This window comes from Rhineura floridana, chromosome 9 (assembly GCF_030035675.1).
Source record: "Rhineura floridana isolate rRhiFlo1 chromosome 9, rRhiFlo1.hap2, whole genome shotgun sequence".
Classification (NCBI taxonomy): domain Eukaryota; kingdom Metazoa; phylum Chordata; class Lepidosauria; order Squamata; family Rhineuridae; genus Rhineura; species Rhineura floridana.
The window spans coordinates 93,048,582-93,068,957 of NC_084488.1; the positions used below are offsets into that span (position 1 = coordinate 93,048,582).

Genomic DNA, 20,376 nt, shown 5'->3' on the forward strand with positions numbered 1-20,376 from the left:
GCTAGGATCCCACCTGTGGTCACCGCCTTGTCACTGTCCCACCTCAGGGTCCTGGTCTTTAAACAGTTCTCTCACCGGCTCTAGCAAAGATCTCTCAAGATCCCACTGCTAGGCAGCACCACCAGTCACTCCCTGTAAAACAATATTGCCTTGAGACTGTGCCTTACTCTCCTCCTGGCTTATTGCTACTTTGTGTCTGGGTGCACTTGGAGGCCACAACCCCCCTGTATCTTTGTGCCTATAAAGAATACAGCCCTGGATTGCTCTGGATACCTGATGATGTTACACTATCTCTTCACTGCTGCCACCATTGATACTGTTTCCCAACCTTGGTATATGCCCTCCCCACCCTTCTGGTCTGTGTAAACCCAGCCAAGGATCAGGCGTTAGGTAAACCAAGAAATATTTATTTATATATACAGGGAATAACAAGATTACTTTAAGTTATTGTCAACAAGCGTGTGGTTTCATAAGATGCATTACTCTTTATGTTTCTAGCCGTCAATAACCTGCCTCACTACCCACCTAATCCAATCCAACCCACAAAACCAACTCCAACCTCCCTCAGAACTCCCACCAACCGAACTCTCCCTCTCTCAGCTGTCATCCTCTCATTTATACCTACAAACCCTCAAACGCTCAGCCAATCATAATACAACATTCTCCAGCCTTCCAGCCCATGTACTCCCCCCTCTCACTCAGTCTATTTACCATATATACTCTAATAAACCCGCACTTACCATATTTACAGTATTATAAATACAGGGGCATCACAGGGTTTGCTTCAAACAAACCACAATCCCTGGTTCAGTTGTGTAATGTTAAACCAGAGATCAGGGTTTGCTGTTCCTGCCTATGCTAAGGAATGAGTGAAGTGGGAGTAACATAATAAACAACATAATGTACATGTATAATTGCCATAAACCTTTAAAACATTTATATAAATGCAATATGTAACAATTTGTAATAGTCCATTATACATAATAAGCAACACACAATAAGCAGCAGGGTCAAATTAATCACAATGTCAACTCAGCAATGCATTCCACAACACAACCCCTAATATGTAATTATCTGCTGATCTCAGGTGCAACTATAAAACATAGTACATATTTAACAACTGCAGCAATATAAATATATGGTTTACTGTGGTGTGCACACTGTGTCATTGTGTGCATAATGCAAGCTTTTTGTGTTCTAACTTATTAATTTCCTGCAACCCATTGCATAAATTCACCTCAAGTTTGCTTTTTTCTCTTGTTTCTGTCTTGATTGTCCTTTGGAATTAGGTTACCATAATAGCCATTCAAGTAATTATCACATTGTACTAATAAGAGTTAGAAAAACCACAATAGTTTCCATTCAGTGTTTTGGGGGTCAGTAACTATATTATTTCTCTGCATGGAAACCAGGAAATAACTGCACTTTATCAGAAGCAATGTAGTCTTGTGAGGAATGAATGTCAACTACAGGCAAAAATGAGATCATCAGAGTAATTTTCATTTGTTACTTCATCAACATTTTACCTCCAGTCTCCAGAGCACCTTGTCATCTCTTTCTTTTAATAAAACACTATTTCATTATTACATTTTATTCCTTTATTCCTTATTAAGCTGTATCCATCAAAATAGTATTCAGATTATCCTAAAGAGAGGGAGACAGAATAAAGGATGGCTTTGATGTGCAAGCTAAATATGAATACTGGAGCACCCCCAAAGGTTTACCCCCAAACGCTACATGAGGTTTGCCTCCATGAATATCCTTGCAATGGTGAGAACAGGTCTGACAACTTTCTAACTCTGATTGTACAGCTGGAGTGAAAAACATCTTCTAGCCAAAGGGCCACATTCCCTTCAGGGCAGTCTTCTGGGGGCCACATGATAGTGGGGGGCAGGGGCAAAAGTGGGTGGAGCAATAAATGTGAATTTTACCCTTCTGTAAAAGGCTAGTTTCTACACACACTCACATACACCATCTCTATGCTCCATTCAGGGAATCAAGAGCTATTGTCAGAGCTCAGGGATGCTTTTCAGCCAGGCAAAAACATTCAAGGTATGTGCAAAGCAGGACCAGTAAGGGATGATTGCACCTGACTGCAGGGAGGGAGTGCACATCCTAAACTGGTGCCTGGAGGCTGTGAAGGGCTGGATGTGGGCTAACAAACTGAAACTTAATCCAGACAAGATGGAAGTACTGCTGGTCAAGGGAAAAACTGCACCAGGGACAGGGTTGGAACCTATTTTGGATGGGGTTGCACTCCCCTTGAAGGAGCAGGTCCGCAGTCTGGGAGTCCTCCTGGATCCTGCCCTGCTGCTTGAATATCAGGTGGCTGTGGTAGCCAGGAGTGCTTTTGGCCAACTCAAACTGGTCTACCAGCTGTGTCTGTTCCTGGAGGCAGTTGACTTGGCCACAGTGACACATGCATTGGTGACATTGAGGCTTGATTACTGTAACACACTCTATGTGGGGCTGCCTTTGAAAACGGTTTGGAAATTGCAGTTGGTTCAAAATGCAGCAGCCAGAATGTTAACTGGAGCACGGCGCAGGGAGCATATCACCCCTGTGCTTTATTGACTCCACTGGCTCCCAATTTGTTTCCAGGACCAATTCAAAGTGCTGGTTTTGACCTTTAAAGCCCTTAACGGCCTTTGACCAATATACCTGAGGGACCGCTTATGCCCATATATACCTGCCCGGGATTTAAGATCATCTGCTTCTGGTCTCCTCTGGATGCCTGGAATAAAAGATGTTAGACCAACAGGCACATGGAAGAGAGCTTTTTCAGCTGTGGCCCCCAAGCTCTGGAATACCCTACCCCAAGAAGTCTGCTCTGCTCCCTTTTTGTTGGTTTTCCGGAGACTTCTGAAAACGATCTTGTTCCAGAGAGCCTTTGGGAGGGACTGAAGGTAGAGCCTGACACTGATTTTATGCCTTCTACATTAAATTTTACCTTTGTGGTCCCTTTAGTACCACCCCCTATATATATGTATATGTGTGTGTGTGTGTGTGTGTGTATAGTATTTTATGTATTTTAATTGTATTTTATGTATTTTAATTTATTTTAATGTTTTTGTGATTTTACTGTTTATAATTTTATTATGTACGTGTTTGATTTTATTTTTGTAAGCCGCCCTGAGTGCCCTGTTATAGGGTAGAAGGGCGGGATAGAAATATTTTAAATAAATATTTAAATGTGGCTTGGGGAGTGTTCCAAGTACCAGACAGAGGGGCATGGAGGGCATTAGAATCACAGAATAGTAGAGTTGGAAGAGATAAGGTCATCAAGTCTAACCCCCTGCTCAGTTTGGCTTCCTGTCCCTGTTTTACAACTTCACTTATTACCCTTCTGCTGCAGCTGTCAATTTCCACTTCTGACAAGGTATCACTTTATCAGGGACCCAATACGAGCTGTAGGGCAGGAACCACGGCAATTTCTTTTCTGTCCTGTACAGTAGTGTAGTGGCAAATTCAGAAGTGCATCCAGATGTTTTGGACCACATCCCCCATCAACTCTCACCATTGGCCAAGCTGTCCTGAGTTGATTGGAATTGAAGTCCAAAGCACCTGGAGGGCATCAGTTGAAGAAGGCTACATTAGAATGTAATAAGTTATCATACACTAATTCCAAACAATGAATTCCCCAAACACATCACTATGATCACCCTTAAAATAATGAACTAATAAAAGCCATCAAACAGCAGGAGTGAAAAGTAGCAATCAATTGCCTAGGAGTAGAGGAAAGTCTTGGTTGTGTGCCAAAAAAATATGTAATGTTGATGCCTTGCAGGTCTCCCTGGGGACAGCAATCCATACTCAGGGAGCCACCATTGCAAAGGTCCACTCTGTTGCAACCACTCTTCACTCTTTGCCAGAGTAGGCATTTCCATCAGAAGATGGAAATAAAAGAAAGCACTGAGTGTCGTTCGCATATTGGTGACACTGCAGCTGAAACCCTTGGATGACTTTTCCCAGTAATTTCATGAGGATGTTGAATAACCCTGCAGGACCCTGTAAGTCAACCTTGCCCAAAAAAGGCAGAGTTGAGATTGGGTGGTAACTGTCCAGAATAGGGTCTAAATTGGACTTTTTTTTAAGAAGCAACCTCACTACCATCTCCTTGAGGCAGCCAGGGACCAGCACCTCCCTTTGGAAAGCATTTACTGCTTCTAATGTTCACATACCTGGTCCTGATATCAATGCACTCACTTGCCAAGAAGGGCAAGGATCAAGCAAGCACACGGTAGGCCTCACAGCTTCAAGCAATGTATTTATTTATTTATTTATTTATATCCCATCCTTCCTCCCAGCAGGAGCCCAGGGCGGCAAACAGAAGTGCCAAAAACACTTTAAAACCTCATAAAAGCAGACCTTAAAATACATTAAAACAAAACAACGTTAAAAACATTTTTTAAAAAAAAGGTTTGAAAACATCATTTAAAAATGGTTAAAAACATTATTAAAAAAACATATTAACAAGCAATTCTAATACAGACGCAGACTGGGATAGGTCTCAACTTAAAAGGCTTGTTGAAAGAGGAAAATCTTCAAAAGGTGCTGAAAAAATAGCAGAGATGGCCTCTGCCTAATATTCAAGCAATGTGCCCATATTCTCAAGACAGTACCCAATGCTGTAACTTTGGACTTCGTAATTTCCTGTGATGACATCTTCTGTGCTGATGTGCTGTATAACAGTGATTGGGCTGTGTGTCATCAGAAATGTATGGCGAGAGGAGGAGACAGAAGAAAATTGCAGTTGGGTCAGTATGAAGTGGGTGAAGAAATATCACCCACACTGCCAGTTTCAAATACAGTTTTCTAACACTGAGAGGTTTTTGACCAGTTTCAAGTGCACTTCCATTGCTTCATTAGTCTTCAATGGCTCATGTTAATTTGTTGCCCCAACTATTTTCATGCATATATTTTTCATTTATAAAGCAATTACGGGTTTCTAGACTTCAGACAGCATAAACACAGTGGCATGGATCCAAAGGTATCTTGCATGAGCTGAAAAGCACTTCTGCTCATACAAGGCAGCACCCCCAAATTTCAATGACTCCCCTTTCACTGCTGTCACCATGCCTAATCCCATGCCATTCCAGAGGGTCCCTCAGCCCTCAGGAAGTTTTTTGGGAAGCACAGAGGGCAGCAGTGGGGAGTGGTACCAGGAAAGTTCTGAGCAGCTCATGTGTAGATTTCTCAGCAGACAACCACATTTAATGGGCATAAAGAACTTGCTGTGTTGGGGGCAGGGTTAAAAGAAGATAGCCATCTGCTCCATAGCCACCACGGAGATGCCCTGCATGTCAGTAATGCATGAACAGGGCTTAAAGATCACAAGAACAACAACAAGGGGCGATGTTAAATATTTGAGAGTCCAAGAATTACGTTTATGAAATCGCAAAGATAAGAGTCCCTTCCCAGTATTCCAACACAATTTACAGTGCAATCCTATCCATGTCTACTCAGAAGTAAACACTACTGAATTCAGTGGGACTTTCTCCTGGGTAGGTTTACAGCCATTAAGTTAGTTATGTGAACTCAGCAGAAGATAACAGGGCAGTACTTGCTAATTTATGGTTATGGAGGGCGGGGACGGGAACACTTGTTCATGATTTATAGCTTTTGATGGCTGAACTCTTATTTATGAACCAATTTCTTCCGCTGCAAGCTAATATCAAGACACTTCATAAGATACAGAAAAACTGTTTCAAAGAAATTAATATATTCCCAGTAGTTTGAGGCACCACCAAAGAACAGCTGGTTCTCTCAAATTTCAGCATCTACAGGCAGATTGCTGGACCAAACTCCACCCTGTTAAAAAGAAATGAAAAAGAAAAAGGATAAGGGCCATAAAGTGACACAAACCAATGAAATCCTGAACTGGAAAGTTAAGCCTGACAGCCCTGCCCCATTTTTTTCTGTCTCTCACACAGAGATATTTTTAAGAGACACTGCAACTGAACATATATAGTATATAATGCTTTGCCAACAACTCAAGAAGCTGCAATAATTAGATTGTTTTTAAAACACTCCATTTTGTTTATTTAAAAAGGATTATTTTGAGCATCGTAGTGCTTCCTGCTTGTCTCAAATTAAGAAGTGCCCCACTGGGATTCTTACAAGCATGATCATTCTCATTGCCAAGTTTTCTAGATCAAAGTTGCTGCAATAAATTCAGAAAAGTGTTTCAAGTTTGTAATGTTGTGCCAAAATGGGGCTCCTTGGTAGAGGAAAAGATTTATGTGAAAATATTAAGAGGCATTTCCATGTACAGATACGGAAGAGGGAAAAGTGCTGGCACTTAATTGATTATTGACAAAGAAGCTCAGTTCTATGCAATGTTAATAGCTTTTAAGTACTCAGCTATGAATACAAAGCTCTTTCACTTTGTCATGGGAAAAGTTTGTTCCCCTTTTATGATTCCCCCCCCCACAGGAAGTCTCCCACAAGCATTTATGAAGTCTACTCTACATCATGCTTATCCCCCACTCACTACAAAACTGTAACATGTATACAAGATAAACATATCTTAAAGTATATATACACCCAGAAAGCTGAGATATATCTCTGTTGCATCTGATGTTTATGCCTGGGTACTTTCTGTAGTAGAATTCTGATATGAGAGGTTAAAAGTTCTAATGTGGGAAGCGATCTGGACTGAGCAAGAATCAGGCCCAAGGACTAGGACATTCCTCAAAGTAGATTGAGGCCAATTAGGACTAACCATGTAAAATACAATTTTCAGAGAGGAAATTGATGAATTATGGTCTTTTAAATGATAGTCATGCCATGTAATGGGAGTTCCATTAATTTGTCCAGAGATTAAAGATTTGTGGGGGGAAATACAGTAACTGGTTTTTGATGACTTCCTACTGATAAATAAATACAATTCCATGAGTGTGGATAGTGTCATTACATAGTTTAGTCACTAGCGGTCACTGGACTTAATTGTATCTGGTGGAGTCATGAGTTTCCTGTGTTTTGTTCTTGTCTGAAAGAGACAAAAGAAGTTCTTGTCTAGTTTAAGACCATAGGAAGCTACCTTATACTGAGCCAGACCACAGGTCCATCTAACTTAGCATTGTCTATACTAACTGGCAGCAGCTCTCTAAGACAGTCTTTTTCCAGTCCACACCTGGAGATGCGACTCTGTTGATTCTCCTTGATCTCTCAGCGGCATTTGATACCATCGACCATGGTATCCTTCTGGGGAGACTCGCGGAGTTGGGAGTTGGAGGCACTGCTTGGCAGTGGTTCCGCTCCTACTTGGCGGATCGTCGCCAGAAGGTAGTACTTGGGGAACATTGCTCGACACCTTGGACTCTCCATTGTGGAGTCCCTCAGGGGTCGATTTTGTCCCCCATGCTTTTTAACATCTACATGCAGCGTCTGGGTGCCGTCATCAGGAGTTTTGGAGTACGTTGCCACCAGTACGCTGATGACACGCAGCTCTATTTCTCCTTTTCATCTTCTACAGGTGAGTCTGTGGATGTGCTGAATCATTGCCTGACCGCGATAATGGACTGGATGAGAGCTAATAAACTGAGACTCAATCCAGACAAGACTGAGACACTGTTGGTGAGTGCCTCCCCTGCCCAGATGGTGGATGTTCACCCTGTTCTAGATGGGGTCACACTCCCCTTGAAGGAACAGGTTCGTAGTTTGGGAGTTCTTTTCGATCCTTCCTTGTCTCTTGAGGCGCAAGTGGCCTCGGTGGCAAGGAATGCGTTCTACCACCTTCGGTTGGTAGCCCAGCTACGCCCCTATCTGGACAGGGATGACCTCGCCTCAGTTGTTCATGCTCTGGTAACTTCTAGGCTGGATTACTGTAATGCGCTCTACATAGGGCTGCCCTTGAAGACAGTTCGGAAGCTTCAGCTAGTGCAAAACGCAGCAGCCAGACTGCTGACGAGGACCAGCCGGTCAGCACATATAACACCTGTTCTGGCCCGTTTGCACTGGCTACCTATTTGTTTCCGAGCCAGATTCAAGGTGCTGGTTTTGACCTATAAAGCCTTACACGGCGTGGGACCGCAATATCTTGTGGAATGCCTCTCCCGCTATGAACCTACCCGGTCACTTCGCTCAGCATCTAAGGCCCTCCTCCGGGTACCAACCCATCGAGAAGCCCGGAGGACAGTTACTCGATCTAGGGCCTTTTCTGTAGTGGCCCCCGAACTGTGGAACAGCCTCCCCGAAGAAGTACGCCTGGCGCCTACGCTTCTATCTTTTCGGCGCCAGGTTAAGACCTGGCTATGCTCCCAGGCATTTTAAGCGTTTATGTTATAATTTAATTTTTTATTTTTTATTTTTTCTTTAGTTGCTGCTTGTGTTTATTGTTTGTTGTCTGATTTTATTGTTGATATTTTGTATTTTAACCTTTTTGTACACCGCCCAGAGAGCCACTCGCTATGGGCGGTCTATAAATGAAACAAATAAATAAATAAAATAAATGCTGAGGACTGAACCTGGGACCTTCCAAATGCACAGCACAGACTTTACCACTGAGTTATCCTCCTTTCCTTTAGCTGTGATTGGTGTATCCTCCCCCTCCGTGATGTCATGTAATGCAATAGTGATTAGACACAGTTAATTGGACACTGACAATCCTGAGAGGCCAGGAGTGGACAATGGAGTGGGTCAGGTCAGTGGTGAGGACAGTGCAGTTTGTCTGCACCGGCAAAGCCAATCTAGCACATTCACCAGTGTGACCAAACCACCCCAGCCTCACTGCCGCTCTGCCGCAGCCCCTCACAGCTCTGGAATGTATAGTGTCTACACTGCTGCCTGGAGGCCAGATCTGTAGCACTGCCCCCTGCCCATGCCAGCCACTCCTGTGAGTTGAGAATGCATAGAGTCTGAGTTGTTGCTTTTTTAAAAAAGAAATCATGTTCTTGACTATGAATAGTGTCAAACGCAAATCATAGAGTAAAATATTTTTTGAGAGAGAAATGCTATTTTGGTGAGTAGGTTGAAATTAGTGACATCTCATCCCACATTGACAACACAATCCAATGCATCTTTACTCAGGAAATCTCAGTGCATTCAGTGGGGTTTCCTCCCTAGTGAGCTTAAGACTGCAACCTTACCCACTCAAAGCAGCATCAGCCATTGCAACTAGATCTCTGTAGCACTGTGTGGTAAGTTCACTAATAGCAGTGCATCCTGATCTTATGCATGATTTCTCAGATGTAAGTCCCAGTATACTCAATGAAGGTTGCTTTGAGGAAAATGTATCTAGGGTTGCAGTTTCCGGGTTGTATCCAATGAAATTGGCCAGTTTGAGCAAGCACTTCCACTTGCGTAATTGAACTCTCCCTTCCTCTCCCCCTGTGCACCCCCTAAATTATTTTTGGGCTTTCCCCCAACCCTCTAGAGCAGATTTGAATATGCAAGGCATTGAATAGCTGTTAAGTCCGTGCTTGCAGTTCAGTGTGTATTTACATTATTTGTATGCTTCAGCTGGGATTACTCAATTCTTTTTGCACTATCAGGACAGATAAATGATGGTGGAGAGCTCCTTTTCTAAGAAACACACTCACAAACAAATCTGTTAAATGCTTATGGAGAAAATGGAAGGTGATGCTTGAGGAGAGTTCCTTGGAATTAATTATATACCAGTTTCCATGGGAAATCATTGTGACTATGTATGTTAAAGTATGTGTCTGGGCATGTGTTATGGATAGGTATGTGTTAGAATTATGCCCAATTCAGATTTGGTTCCCAATTTTCCATTAAGTTGCTTATTCTCTATCATTTTGCATTGGATTTTTATATAGCAATTTTTTGTGGCTATTTTCAATAACAGACTTTTTTTAAAAAAAAATCCATCTCTAAAATATTGATATTAAGAAGGATATTTTTATCCACAATTCCTTTCATTTGTTGATACTACCTTTCAAAATATCAATCTTAATATCAATATGTTTTGTGAGGGGAAAAAAACGGATTGTTAAAAACAGCAGCTAGCAGACAAAGAATAATCTTGAATCTATACCAGCCTGTTAGGTTGATGGAAAGCTTTCGAACCAGCACTGGCCAATGGATTCCATCCCTAGTTATGGATGTGTGATTCTGTGTGGGTCACTCTGACCACATTCACTACTAGAATGGGGCCCTTAACAGCTTTCCACTGGAATAAAGTGGCCATCGGTTCAAAAAAGTTTCTCCACCCCTGCCCTAAACAGGCAAACATAGATGCTTTAAATAATGGTTTTTCAAGAGAACATGTCTCCAGAGTTTGAGAATTATTACTATTATTACTATTACTATTATTATTATTATTATCATTATTATCATTATCATTATATAGTAGTAGTAGTAAAAAAGCTTTTGCTTAAAGTTGTATTTACATTGTCTAAAAATATTGTTGAGAATGTCCATTATGAAAGCCACTGCTTGACCATGATTCAGAAAGTGATTGCGCAGCTTGAAGTACAAGCAGAAACACTTAGCTATACAAACTAGCTTGCATTTAAAGAACAAATTCTTTGGAAAAGTGTGATTTTTTTTCACACCAAATTCTTGCATAAGCTGTATATAACCTGAAGATCTCATGAAGGTAACTTGCAAAAAACATGGAACAATTCTCAGGATTGTTGCCAGTGCTGTCTTTTTGTATTTATTGAAACTCCAGTTATTGATAAACAGAACACCAGCACTTGTGTAATGATTTTGAATCCAATCTGCTGAAAAGCAAACATTAAATAGCAAAGAAGCATGGTCTTTTGGGGAAAATAGCTTGACGCAATCTCAAGATTTCCCCCTTTTTTTTTATCCAACATCTTCTCTGCTAACATCTTGGGTTTAAATTGCAAAGATTAACTAACACCTTAGAAACACGTACGGTAACAGTCCTGAATTATGCAACTGGAAGGATAATTTAATAAGCGCTATATCGCAGATTGCAACTGCCTGGCAACCAGTAGTAGGGTTTGTAGAAGGGAATTTTAATTTATTTATTAAAAGAGTTTTAAGACTGCCTTTCACAGCACATTGCCCTCACAAGCTTGTATGAGGAAAATTCTGTGGCAAAGCAGAATATTATATGAAGCAGCAAGCTAAAACCACAGTACATCCCCTCAAAATAAGTAGCAACAATTGATTAAAGCACAGAAATTATCCACATGTGTACTGAAATATTTTTTTAAAAAATGACCTAAAAGCTCTGGAAGGCTCATAACGGTGTTTGCAGTTCTTCAGATCCTGGAGTCCAGGGGTGGAGACACGTAGGCACAGGGGCTGAATGCGGGCCTCCAGATTTCCCTCCCTCTCTAGCCACACACCCTCTTCAAAGGCCACACCCCTCACTGGCTCTGCTTCACACCCCCAGCATTTTGGCCTGGCTGGAATGTGTGGTTGAGGTCTGATGATGCCTCTTGCTTGCCTGGATGGAGGGCAGAGAGGTGTGTGTGTGTTGTGTGAATGCACGTGGGAACTAGGCTGGTGAACAAAGGTGACATTTACATTCATTGCTCCTCCCACCTTTGCCTCTAGCCCCGCCCACCACTGGCATGTGGCCCCCAGAAGGTTGTCCACAGGAGAACATGGCCCTCAAGCTGAGGAAAGTGTGGATTATAAATATTTCAATAAATGAACAAGAAGGTTCCCTACCCATGGTCCAGCACCATATGCTGATGATGCTCAGCTCTGAGTTACACTGTTTAAGTACCTAGGAATGGCTCTTTCAGCCCTGAATCTGGAAGTGATGGTTTGCCATTGAGGTTGAACAAACGGAATGTGAATCAAGAAAAGACACAAGTGGAGCTGATGGGAAATTCTACCACTGGGATGTGGCCCCCGGAAGATTGCCCAAAAGGGAATGCAGTCCTCTGACTGAAAAAGGCTCCCTACCCCTCCTGTTGTTCCTAATCCATTTACAGCTTTAAAGGCCAAACCCAGCTCTTTAAATTGGGCCTGGAAACAGGCAACCAATGCAACCAGTACAGAATTGGTGCAATATGTTCCAACCACCTGCACCCCACAAATATTTTTGCTGCCACATTCTGTAGTAACCGAAGTTTCTGAAGTGTCTCTAAAAAACAGCCCCACATAATGTGTGTCCAGGAACTTTTGTCTTTAACAGGTGTGCTGTGAGAGTGTGTGTATGTGTATGCACGAACATACAGTACGTTGTAACAGAAGGAGTAGAGTTGCATTGAATGAAGGCCTTTGGAACGGTAAGACCCTAACCTGATTAAGAGACACATGCATATGACTGTATACCACGTGTGGGGAGTTGTTGGCCCTCCAGATGTTGCTGAACTACAACTCCCATCAGCCTCAGCAAGCATGGCCAATGGCCAGGGATGATGGGAGTTGTAGTTCAGCAACAGCTGGTTTCCCACGTCTGCTGTATATCTCCGCAAGGGAAGAGGGAAAATATTTTGCTTCCAGAGATTTGTGATGCTTGTGGGGATTCTGGAATGCTCTGGGAGATTAACAAGAAGATGTTGGAGATAGCTCTGCTCCTAGAATAGGTGGTAGACTGGGGCTGTTGACGGTCACTCCCCACCATTTCTCTCTTAGTCTCATGGAATTCCAGCTCCTTGGTTTACTGAAACACTCGCATAGCCGAAGTGGGTTGAGAGATAGCTTACCAAACACACCACAAAGCTCATTTGCAGGTGTATGAAGTGGTGGTGGTGGTTGCAGCAGCAAAGACATTTTTTCTCTCTCCACCATCAATGGAGCTGTTGTGAATGGTACATGGTCTACTTCTGGAACCTAAGAGGGAGCAACCCTCTGCTTGCTGTGATATGTCTGCATGATTTGTTCTTGAAGAAGCTGCTCAGATCTGATCCAGATTAGATTATACAAACTGGGCCGATGCCAGGGAAATGGCCACTTGTTGCAATTTCTGAACTGGCTCAGTTTTGTTTCCCTCAAACATAATGATAGAGGGCTTGGGATTGTGGGAGTTGCCGCACAAGTATTAGATACATGCCTATTAAGGCTGATCAGGGACAGCAGAGTTATTTTGGCCATTGGCTGTGGTATAACTATTTGGAGAAGGGCTGGCTGCCACCAGAGATAATGAAAACAGCTATCCACCCATTCCTCAGAAAATCATGCTTATGCAAGATGGCCCAGTCAAATTTAGGGTGCCATTTAACCTCTCCTTTTAAGGGAAGATGACCATGTAGTAGCAGACTGTGACATCATAAGACTATATGTAATCCTGGTTTTATTGATTTTTATTTGCTAACTTATGTCGTTATTTGGTAAGTAGAGAGGGGAGAGGTAAAATGGAATGCTAGGGTGTGAGTGTTTGGTGTGAATGTTTTTGATTAGATGCTGGATTCTCTGGTTGGGAAGAGGGAATGAGTGAGGTTTTGCTTAAAATATACTGGGAGGTTTTTTCAGTTAAGTTGTCAGCTGGTTTTATTCTGGGGTTTGGATAGATAGTTAGATTAGGAATTGTGTTAGACGGTGCTGGTTGGTCTGGGAAAGGAAGAGATTTAGTTAGATAGTGTTGCTTAGTGATATATCAGAGCTATATATATGAGATATGGTAGACGAGGTGCGCCTGGCGCCAACACTGTTATCTTTTCGGTGCCAGGTCAAGACTTTCCTCTTGTCCCAGGCATTTTAGCATGTGTTTTTAAATTGCTTTTAAAAAATATGTTTTTAAATTTATATATTTATTTTTAATGTTTGTAATTGTTGTAAGCTGCCCAGAGAGCTTCGGCTATGGGGCAGTATACAAATTCAATAAATAAATAAATATATACATATATACATACATACATAAACTGAAATGAGTTTCAGTTGGTTCAGCTCGAGGACGTGGACAAGGTGCTTGGACAGGTACGTGCACCCACATCAGTACTAGATCCTTGCCCCTCTTGGCTAATAAAAGCTAGCAGGGATGGAACATCTGGTTGGGCCAGGGAAGTGATAAATGCCTCTTTATGAGAGGGAGTGGTCCCGGGCTGTCTGAAGGAGGCAGCAGTAAGACCACTCCTGAAAAAACCTTCCTTGGACCCGGAAAATTTCAACAGCTACAGACCAGTAGCAAATGTCCATTCCTGGACAAGATCTTGGAACGAGTGGTTGCTGGCCAGCTCCAGGCGCTATTGGATGAAACTGATTATCTAGATCTGTTTCAATCGGGGTTTAGGCCCGGTTTCGGCACTGAGACAGCCTTGGTCACCCTGTATGATGACCTATGTCGGGAGAGGGATGGAGGGAGTGTAACTCTGTTGATCCTCCTTGATCTCTCGGCGGCTTTTGATACCATCGACCATGGTATCCTTCTGGAGAGGCTTGCGGAGTTGGGAGTCGGGGGTACTGTTTGGCAGTGGTTCCGCTCCTACTTAGCGGGTCGTCTCCAGAGGGTTGTGCTTGGGGAACATTGCTCGACACCGTGGGCTCTGCAATGTGGAGTCCCGCAGGGTTCGGTTCTGTCTCCCATGCTTTTCAACATCTATATGAAGCCGTTGAGTGCGGTCATCAGGAGCTATGGAGTGCATTGCCACCAGTACGCTGATGACACACAGCTCTATTTCTCCTTTTCATCCTCCTCAGGTGAGGCTGTCGATGTGCTGAACCGTTGCCTGACTGCGATAATGGACTGGATGAGAGCTAACAAACTGAGGCTCAATCCAGACAAGACTGAGATGCTGCTGGTGAACGGTTTCCCGGATTGGATGGTGGATATACACCCTGTCCTGGATGGGGTTACACTCCCCCTAAAGGACCGGGTTTGTAGTCTGGGGGTTCTTTTAGATCCTTCCCTGTCACTTGAGGCCCAAGTGGCATCGGTGGCACGGAATGCTTTCTACCAGCTTCGGCTGGTAGCCCAGCTACGTCCCTATCTGAGCAGGGAGGACCTAACATCAGTCGTACATGCTCTGGTAATCTCACGACTGGACTACTGCAATGCGCTCTACGTAGGGCTGCCTTTGAAGACAGTTCGGAAACTACAGCTTGTCCAAAATGCGGCGGCCAGATTAATAACGGGGACCAGGCGGTCGGAACACATAACACCTGTTCTGGCTCGCTTGCACTGGCTGCCAATATGCTTCCGGGCTAGATTCAAAGTGTTGGTTTTGACCTATAAAGCCCTATACGGCACGGGACCACAATACCTATCGGAACGCCTCTCCCGATACGAACCTGCTCGTACACTACGCTCCACATCGAAGGCCCTCCTCCGAGTTCCATCTCATAGGGAGGCTCGGAGGACAGTGACAAGATCTAGGGCCTTCTCAGTGGTGGCCCCCGAACTGTGGAACAGTCTCCCCGAAGAGGTGCGTATGGCGCCGACATTGCTCTCCTTTCGGCGCCAGGTTAAGACTTGCCTCTTTGCTATGGTGTTTTAATATGTAACTTGTTTTAGTTTTAAATTTTGTTGTAATTGTTTTTGATTTCTTGTTTTATATATGTTTATGCTGTATTTATTATGAGATCTGAGATGTTTTGTATTTTTATATTCTGTTGTTCACCGCCCAGAGAGCTAATGCTAGTCGGGCGGTATATAAATCTAATAAAATAAATAAATAATAAATAAATTTCTGTCTGTAAGGTTTAAAAATACTCCTATGAAGGTATCATTGTGTTTTTTATCATTGCATACTCATGCTTGGTTACTGTTTACCATAAATAAATATTAGTCAGGGGGGTGTTGAATAAACAAATGGTACTGAATCTAGTACAATCTACAGTGTCTCTTGGCAAATGCTAAATAGGTGTTTCATTCTGAAACTGGTGGCAACATTTTTCCAGATGGGTATCCCTTGAAGGAAAGGTTTGCTACATGTACAACCTAGCAATAAATATTAGCACAGTGGACTGGGGTATCCAGGATCACCCAGAGATGAGGGTCTGATACGGTAGAGTGCCCAGGCTGTGAGTGGACATATTGTACATAAGGTTAGGAAGTGTTGAATAGCTTCTGTGCATGTGCAAAGGATATATTATACAGTGTGTAGAGACAGACATCTCCCTCATCTGCTGCAGGAAGGCAGGGGATGTCACACAGACCAGCTTCAATAGTTTCTGAATGAAGTATCGTTACTTGGTGCATTTCAGTCTGGGTTTCAACCTGGGCAAGGGCCTGAGAAGACATTAGTGGCTTTGGGACACAATCATTAGTGGATTTGGGACACAATCATTAGTGGCTTTGGGACACAATCTAAACACATTCCTGCATGTTTAGACAGGGGAAACAAATCCGTGCTAATTATGCTTGATCTCTTAGTGGTCTTAGACACAGTCAGTCCCATCAGACTTTCAGATCAGCTTGAGTGTCAGGTCGGGGTGTCTGGCCTTTCACTGTAACAGATGAAGACATTTCTTCCTGATTGTGTTCAGAATGTGATCACTGGGGATACAAGTTCAGCACAATGGTAACAGACTTGTGATGTCCTCAGGGCCGGTCCAAGATATTTTGCTGCCTGAGGTGAGGGACAAGGTGGGACAGCATTCTGTACTTCATCTGAGGCAGCAGGCTAATTCCAGGGGTCAAGACAGGTCATAGAGCATACACAGCTCTGTCCTCAAACAGAGGTGAGTAGCCTGGGGGCTTAGGAACAGCCCGGGCAATGTCACTGCTGCCCCTGGCATCTGCTGATTGAGGTAGTTGCCTCACTTTGTCTGATTGTAAGGCTGGCCTCAAATTTATTTCTTTATTTATTACATTTATACCCTGCCTTTCTTTCCATGATTGAAACCCAAGGCGGCTTACATATGGTTCCCAGGCGGTCTCCCATATAGGCACTGACCAGACCTGACCCTGCTTAGCTTCAGCAGGGAGCTGGCCTTATGTGCCTTCAGACCACAGCCCCAGCCCCTCAGAGGTCAATTCTATTAAAAGGGCAGTTTATATGAGGCTGTGGGGTGAGACGGTCTGGTGCAGAGGTAGAGAACCGTAGGCTGGGATGCCAAACATGACCCTCCCGGACGTTCTGTCTGGCCCTTGAGACTCTTCCCTAGCTACACCCCCTCCCCAGCCAGACCCGTATCTCACCTTAATCCTCTCACTGGCCTTGCTTTGCGCCCTTCTTAAGTGCTTTTGCCTGGCTGGACTGTGTCTGTGAACTCTGTAATGCTTGCCTGAGGGGAGGATAGAGAGGGATGTGTAAGAGGGTGTGCGGAACTCGCCTACTGTACAAAAGTAAAATTTGCATGCATTGCTGCCAGTTTGACCTCTGACCCCACCCACCACTGGCATGTGGCTCCCAGAAGGTTGCCCAGAAGGGAACGTGGTCCTTGGACTGAAGGAGGGTGGTCCAGTAGCGGCCAGTGAGGCTCTACCAGCGGTGTGGTGCACAGCAGCAGGAGAGTCAGACTAGCTGTACTGCCATGCGCTGCTGCATGCCGAGTTCCCCGCGCCTCACCCCTCCTCTTCTCGATCAGTGGTAGCAACCTGCTGTGTTCAGAAGCTGGGAGAGCAATGGTGTCCCACCCACACTGCCTCATTGGTTACTTCTGGGTTGGTCTAGACCAGCCTTTCCCAACCAGTGTGCCTCCAGATGTTGTTGGACCACAACTCCCATCAGCCTCAGCCAGCATTGCCAATGGCTGAGGCTGATGGGAGTTGTGGTCCAACAACATCTGGAGGCACACCGGTTGGGAAAGGCTGATCTAGAACCATACGCCGATGATGCTCAGCCCTGTGTCTGGAAGCAATGATGAGTAGTTGAAGGTGAACAAACTGAAGCTGAATCAAGAAAAGACCCAAGTGAGGCTGATGGGAAATGCCAGTGTCCTTGAATATATTGTCGTTGTGCTTGCTTTGGGTGGGGGTGCTCCCTCTCACATAGTAGGTTCAAACCCTGGGGTTCTCCTTGATCGTACTGTGCTCCTCAAAAACTAGGTAGCAAAAGTGGCCGGGAGTGCCTGGGATAAAATTATTGTTGTCAGCCAGATGCTCCAGAATTGAAAGAAAGGCAGCAATTCTTTCCTTGAATACATTAGGACTTGCTCCTGAGGACTACATATCATGCTTCATAATTTCTAGGACAGTGCTGAATATCATGCTTACATCTCATGTCACAATTTAATTTCAGTGGGACCTGTGCAACTAACTTTTTCTGGACTTGGGCCAATGCTTTTAGGGCCAGAGTTTTGAGAATCACCATGATTTTGCTGTGCTTTGTATGCATCCGATGCCATCATGCACACAAAGAACTGGGTCAAATATACACAACATCTGACCCTGCAGTGTTTTATCTTTGGATCATAACCTATATGTAATGACAAAAACAATTCACATTTGCAACACCTATCCATGTATATAATGATGAATGATCTTATTAATATATCTCATTCTCTGGGATCCACTTGGCACTCTCTGTGTTACCCTCTGTACAAATGATCAGAACAAGGAATGAAATTTGAGTGTGAAGCAAATAGTTACCAATGTGTGAAATTTGCACAATTTATTTCCTTTGAAGAGCATAGGGTAGGCTTTTAAAGGACAGAATTCTAGATTCCCTGCTGTAACATTTTAGTTTGTATGGATTTATTAATTGATGAATCATTTTGAAAGCAAATGAGACTTGTCACTTGACAAGATGCTTTCAGCCCAGCAGCTACCAAGCTGTCTATCTTCCATTAATTGGTGGAGCATTGAGAAACACAAAAAACCTTTGTGGGTACTAGGGATGGAAATATCTCTCAGTTTCGGTTCTTTCAGTTTCTTACTTTTCTAATGTTAAATTCAGTCCTCTACATTTCTGCAGCATTTGCTTTTTTTAAAAAAGAGTCATGAAAATTCTCCACCATATTAGTGCATATTTCTCCAAATAAACACATTTTGTAGGCAGTTTTGACAAAGGTACACATTTTTGCAAGCCATTTCTCATCATATCATGCCTTTCTGCATGTTATTTTCGCTCATATATTCATTTTTATGCACACTTTCCCCTAATATATGCATTTTTGTAAATATTGTTTAGTTGGCAAACTGCATCCCAAAATTCTAATAAATGCGAATTTCAAAGGATGGCTGTGTTTCGGTTCTCATATTGTTTCGGAGAGTGCAAATTTGATAAATTCTGCTTGAAATGTGAACTGAATCGAAATTCTCACCCATCCCTAGTGGGTACATATAATCAGCAACACAATGATTTGTCTGGCTCTGCATTGCTTCCTCATCTAATACAACTTCTGTTTCTCTGATATTCTTCTAATACATGGAGTAGTTTGGGGCTGGAAGGTTTGGCGCCATCACTTAGGACCAATAAAGATTACAGGGCAATAAATCCAGGACTCTGAGTGTCATTAAACTTTCACAAGCTGAATGCCATTCAAGTTTAACATCTGGAATTACCCTTGGCTGTGCTTTAACTTGTTTCGCCTTTTGTTCCCATTTTATCTTTGGCAAGGTATTAACCAATGACTGCATTCTTTTCTGCCCTCCCACCCAGGCTTACCCTTGCACCAATGACAAGGAGTGTGAAGTTGGCAAATACTGCCATAGTCCCCATCAAGCAACATCTGCCTGCATGATTTGTAGGAGGAAAAAGAGACGTTGCCACAGAGATGGCATGTGCTGTCCTGGGAACCGCTGCAACAATGGTATCTACCATCAGCACTGCTTTGAATTTTTTTTTAAAAAAATGAATGGCTAAATTATTCCAGTTATATTCCTGTTACTTCTCAAATGGGTTATTCTGGAATCACACAATCAATAAGAAGGGGACTCCAGACCAAAAAGGTTTGAGGACATCCATAGGATCTGTCTATTGATATATTGGTCAAATGATCAGTATAATAGAAGTAAGTCCCCTTCAGGTATCCTGGGTTACAGAGGGTATGGGATGGGGCACATGCATCAGCCTGCCCCCAACATTGCCAGGTGGGTCCCCTTTACCCCGACCTTCACTTGCTTAACATGAAGGTCTCAAAGGGCTTGTAAGTGCGTTTGTATGCATGCAGTGGACTTATAAATGACCTCCTTGTTGGAAACCCTGATAAGGCAGGGTTCCCATTTGCAATGAGGATTGTCAACACATTCTCTCAGATAGGAGCTATCCAGTGATCTGGCAAGGGCCCAGTTGATTCACCAATAGGCAAACATAGTAGAACTGATATTTTAAAAAAGGGGGGAGAAAGAACGAGGAGCTCATTAAATTTGAAATACCAAGTACAAACAATTAAAATCTCATCTCAGCCTAACCTCAACTCATGAGGTTGCCTTAGGCAAGCCTCTCAACACCCCCAACTGCAATATGAGGATATTAATTAATTAATTACTCTCTTTAGTTAGTAGCTGTTTTGTTTCAGATATGTTTTAATTATTTGTTTTTAACTGTTTTGTTGATAATTTCAGTGTTTTTTGTAAACTGCATAGAGATCTTTACATTCAAGCAGTATATACATTTTGTTAAATAAATAAATAAAAATAAGACTGGGCCAACTTTACAA

General features: G+C 43.1%; 1 protein-coding gene across 1 annotated transcript in view; it reads left to right on the forward strand.

Annotated features, from left to right (window-relative positions):
- Positions 1 to 20,376, forward strand: part of DKK2 (dickkopf WNT signaling pathway inhibitor 2) — a 94,012-nt gene that overhangs the window by 65,398 nt on the left and 8,238 nt on the right. Inside the window, exon 2 of the mRNA XM_061584523.1 lies at positions 19,377 to 19,527. Within this exon, the coding sequence (XP_061440507.1) occupies positions 19,377 to 19,527 (151 nt within the window). The remainder of the gene's footprint in view (positions 1 to 19,376; positions 19,528 to 20,376) is intronic.